Genomic DNA, 3,591 nt, shown 5'->3' on the forward strand with positions numbered 1-3,591 from the left:
TCCCAACCCAAGAGCCCACGGGCACAGGCGTGCGTTGCAATGTCCATTACCATTGGCCTCCATCAAGACTCTCCCAAGGAGCAAGGTGTGCCCTCGGTCAATGGCAATTCAAAGAGATACCCATCTCCCACACACCACCGCGTCCCCAGAGCCTTGATGGTGCCCAGCAATGCCTATCCCATGCCAAGTCATGCTGTGGGCAAACAGAGCTGGACCGAGATGGTCTAGAGGCCACGCCTTCTGGAGCGCAACACACTCTGCCAATTGGGAAATAGGCTGCCTGTTTCACTACACATCGCATGTTTGTGTGTGTGTGTGTGTGCATGTGTGCGTGTGTGCGTGTGTGCGTGTGTACTAAACTCAAAGCAATAAGACTACCCTAGAAATCTCAATGTGTCTGCCCGATGCTTCTCTGAATTTGCAAGTTTTGAGAAGATCTGTAGCTCAGGTTGAGGTTCAGTTGTAGGTTTGCTCACTGAGCTGGAAGGTTCGTTTCCAGACGTTTCGTCACCCTACTAGGTAACATCATCAGTGAGCCTCTGGTGAAGTGCTGGTGTTCTATCTCACTTTCTATTGATGTATCCTGGTCTGTTGTGGTGGATGATATTAGTTTTTCTGAGAGGTTGGTAAATGGGGTCCGAAACCTCATCAATAAACACATTGATTTGGTGAACTTCACCAGTTTCCTCCCAACTATCCGCTCCACCCTCCTCTCTGACCTATCACCTTCATCCCAACCTCCATCCCCCCTATTGCACTCTCGGCTACCTTCTCCCCATCCCCACTGCCCCTCCCATTTATCTCTCCACCCCGGTGACTACCAGCCTCATTCTTGTTGAAACTTTGACTTTCCTGCTCCTCGGATGGTGCCTGACTTGCTGTGCTCTTCCAGCAACACTCTAATCTTGACATCGATTTGGACCCCATTTGCCGACCTCTGAGAATAAGAACGGGAAATGATATCACCCATTTTGAGAGACCAATTCACATCAATAGAAAGCAGGGCAGAACACCAGCGCTTCACCAGAGGATCACTAATGATGTGAAAACAAGCCTTCCAGCTCAGCGAGCAAGCTTACAACCTGAACTTCTCTGGGTGATACAAGTTGGCGCCTCCATTATAATTGCCCTGAGAGATGATATTCAGCAGTAATGAATGTTACACATTCGCGCGGCATTTCAAAAACTCTAAAAACAATGGAGTAAAAACAGAACAGTGCAGAGCTAACATGCCATCTTTGCTGGCACAGACAATGTTTTATAAAAGGAAGCTACAAAAATCACAGCAGCAAATAAGGCAAAGCTCTCGAGGTGTGTAATACAGTCAGAGCACTGGGGTTGGACTGGATTTGGGCTCTCTCTTCACAGACCGTACATCAGAGAGAGAGACTGGGATCGGGTGGACAAATGCTCCCTACCTGATCGGAGAGGCTGGTGCAGGAGCCGGTGAAATCCTCCAGGTCAGATTTTGAGCCTCCATCGCGGTCCTCTATCACCAGGTCAATAGGCATCTTGCCCTTCAAGCAGCTGATGTAGCGGTGGCAAAAATTATCACACAATTCGTGGACCTGCGGTGGAACCAAGACAGAAACGGGCAAAGGGTGAGCCAAGCAAAGACAGACATGGCCACTCAGGCCGGGGGGGGGGGAACACAGACACTCCACACAGCCACACTAATACCAGGGGGAATCCAGCAAGCCCACTGCTTGTTGAAGGGCACCAGAGAATCACTTTGCCTTTATACCTACAGCTTACACAGTTAATGATAGGGCCCTGGGGCATACGGTCAAACAGAGGGACCTAGAGGTGCAGGTACATAGAAAGTGGCATCACGGGTGGATAGGGTGGTGACGAAGGAGTTTGGCAATCTTGCCTTCATTGGTCAGAGGATTGAGCATCGGTGACGAAGGGCTTAGGCCTGAGATATCAGTTCTCCTCGGATGCTGCCTGAGCGGCTGTGCTTTTCCAGCACCACACTCTCGACTCTGATCTCCAACACCTGCAGTCCTCACTTTCTCCTAGATGTTGGGATGTCATGTTGTGTCTGTACAAGACGTTGGAGAGGTCAGTTTTTTTTGTTCCTTCATGCACTCACAGGATGAGGACGTCGCTGGCTAGGCAACATTTATTGCCCATCCTGTAATTGCCCAGAGGGCAGTTATGAGGCAACCACATTGACTCTTGTCCATCTCCCACGTGCCACTGCGTCCCAGAGCCTCGATGATGTCCATCCCATGCCAAGCCATGACGTATAGGCCAGAGCGGGTAAGGATGGCAGTTTCCTTCCCGAAAGGGCATTAATGAAGCAGATGGGGTTTTCCAATTGACAATGGAATCACGAGATTCTTAATTCCAGATACTTACTGGATTTAAATTCCACATCTGCTGTGGTGAGATTCGAACCCAGGACCCCAGAGCATTATTTGGGTCACTGGGTTGACAGCCCAGTGATAGTAGCACAGGACCATCGTCTCCCCTACTGTGTACTGTTCTGGTCGCCCAGAAGGATGTCAGGAGAATGTTATTAAACTGGAAATGGTGTGAAAATGACTAACTAGGATGTTACTGAGACCGGAGAGTTTGAGTTATAAGGAGAAGCTGAATAGTTTAGGATTTTATCCCCAGGAGCATCGGAGGCTGAAAGTCTATACGTTTGTAAAATCATACGGGGTATGGGTAGGGTGGATAGACAAGGTCCTTTCCCCAGGGTAGGGGAGTCCAAAAATAGAGGGCATAGATTTAAGATGAGAGGGGAAAGATTTAACAGGGACCTAAGGGGCAACTTTTTCACACAGAGGGTGGTGCGTGTGGGGAATGAGCTGCCAGAGGATAGGGTGCAGGCTGGTACAATCACAACATTGAAAAGGCATCTGGATGGGGACATGAATAGGAAGGGTTTAGAGGGATATGGGCCAAGTGCTGGCAAATGGGACTAGATTAATTTAGGATATCTAGATGGCATGGATGACTTGGGTCAAAGGGTCTGTTTTTGTGCTGTGTGACTCTATGACTCAAAGGGTTCTTGTATTTCTTTCAACAAATTGAGACCAGGAATTGGAGAGGTGGAAACGTCATGTGGGAGATGGAGCCAGAGAGTGTGTTGACAGTGTTCACCCACAGACCAATAGATGTAGGAGAGGCATTCACTGGATTGCAGGTTTCCATTGTCCACCCCTGCTGTGTATTTCCACCAGGATCTTACAATCCCAGCTCCTATCAGGGTCTGTCACAGCAGGCCGAGGCTGGGTGAAACATCAGCAGATAGGAACTCGGAGCAGAAGTCAGCTTCTTTGCCAATCCTCTATCCCCATATCATCTTCCCACCTTCTCCCTATCCGTCGGCATGCCGATAATTACTGATCATTTCTCCATCCTCACCTTCCTGAGGATATTCAGCGACTGTTGGGGGGGAAGATTAGACCCAGCTCCTTCCGAAACACAACCAGCCACCATGTATGTCTCAGTGGGCAAGAGGGGGAGGGGAGTGAGAGGGAGAGAGGGGAAAGAGGGCGAAAGGGAAAAGAAGCTGAAGGGGGTGAGAGGGGGAAGGGGGTGAAGGGGTGATAGGGTGAGAAGGTGAAGTCGGTGAGA

General features: G+C 49.6%; 1 protein-coding gene across 2 annotated transcripts in view; it reads right to left on the minus strand.

Annotated features, from left to right (window-relative positions):
* Window positions 1-1,361: 1,361 nt before the first annotated feature.
* Window positions 1,362-3,591, minus strand: part of LOC122542948 (homeobox protein Meis1-like) — a 28,325-nt gene continuing 26,095 nt past the window's right edge. For both annotated transcript variants that reach the window (XM_043681093.1, XM_043681094.1), the window contains exon 6: window positions 1,362-1,568. In XM_043681093.1, coding sequence (XP_043537028.1) covers window positions 1,377-1,568 — 192 coding nt within the window. In that variant the 3' untranslated portion in view covers window positions 1,362-1,376. The remainder of the gene's footprint in view (window positions 1,569-3,591) is intronic.

The sequence above is a fragment of the Chiloscyllium plagiosum genome, chromosome 41, assembly GCF_004010195.1.
Source record: "Chiloscyllium plagiosum isolate BGI_BamShark_2017 chromosome 41, ASM401019v2, whole genome shotgun sequence".
Classification (NCBI taxonomy): domain Eukaryota; kingdom Metazoa; phylum Chordata; class Chondrichthyes; order Orectolobiformes; family Hemiscylliidae; genus Chiloscyllium; species Chiloscyllium plagiosum.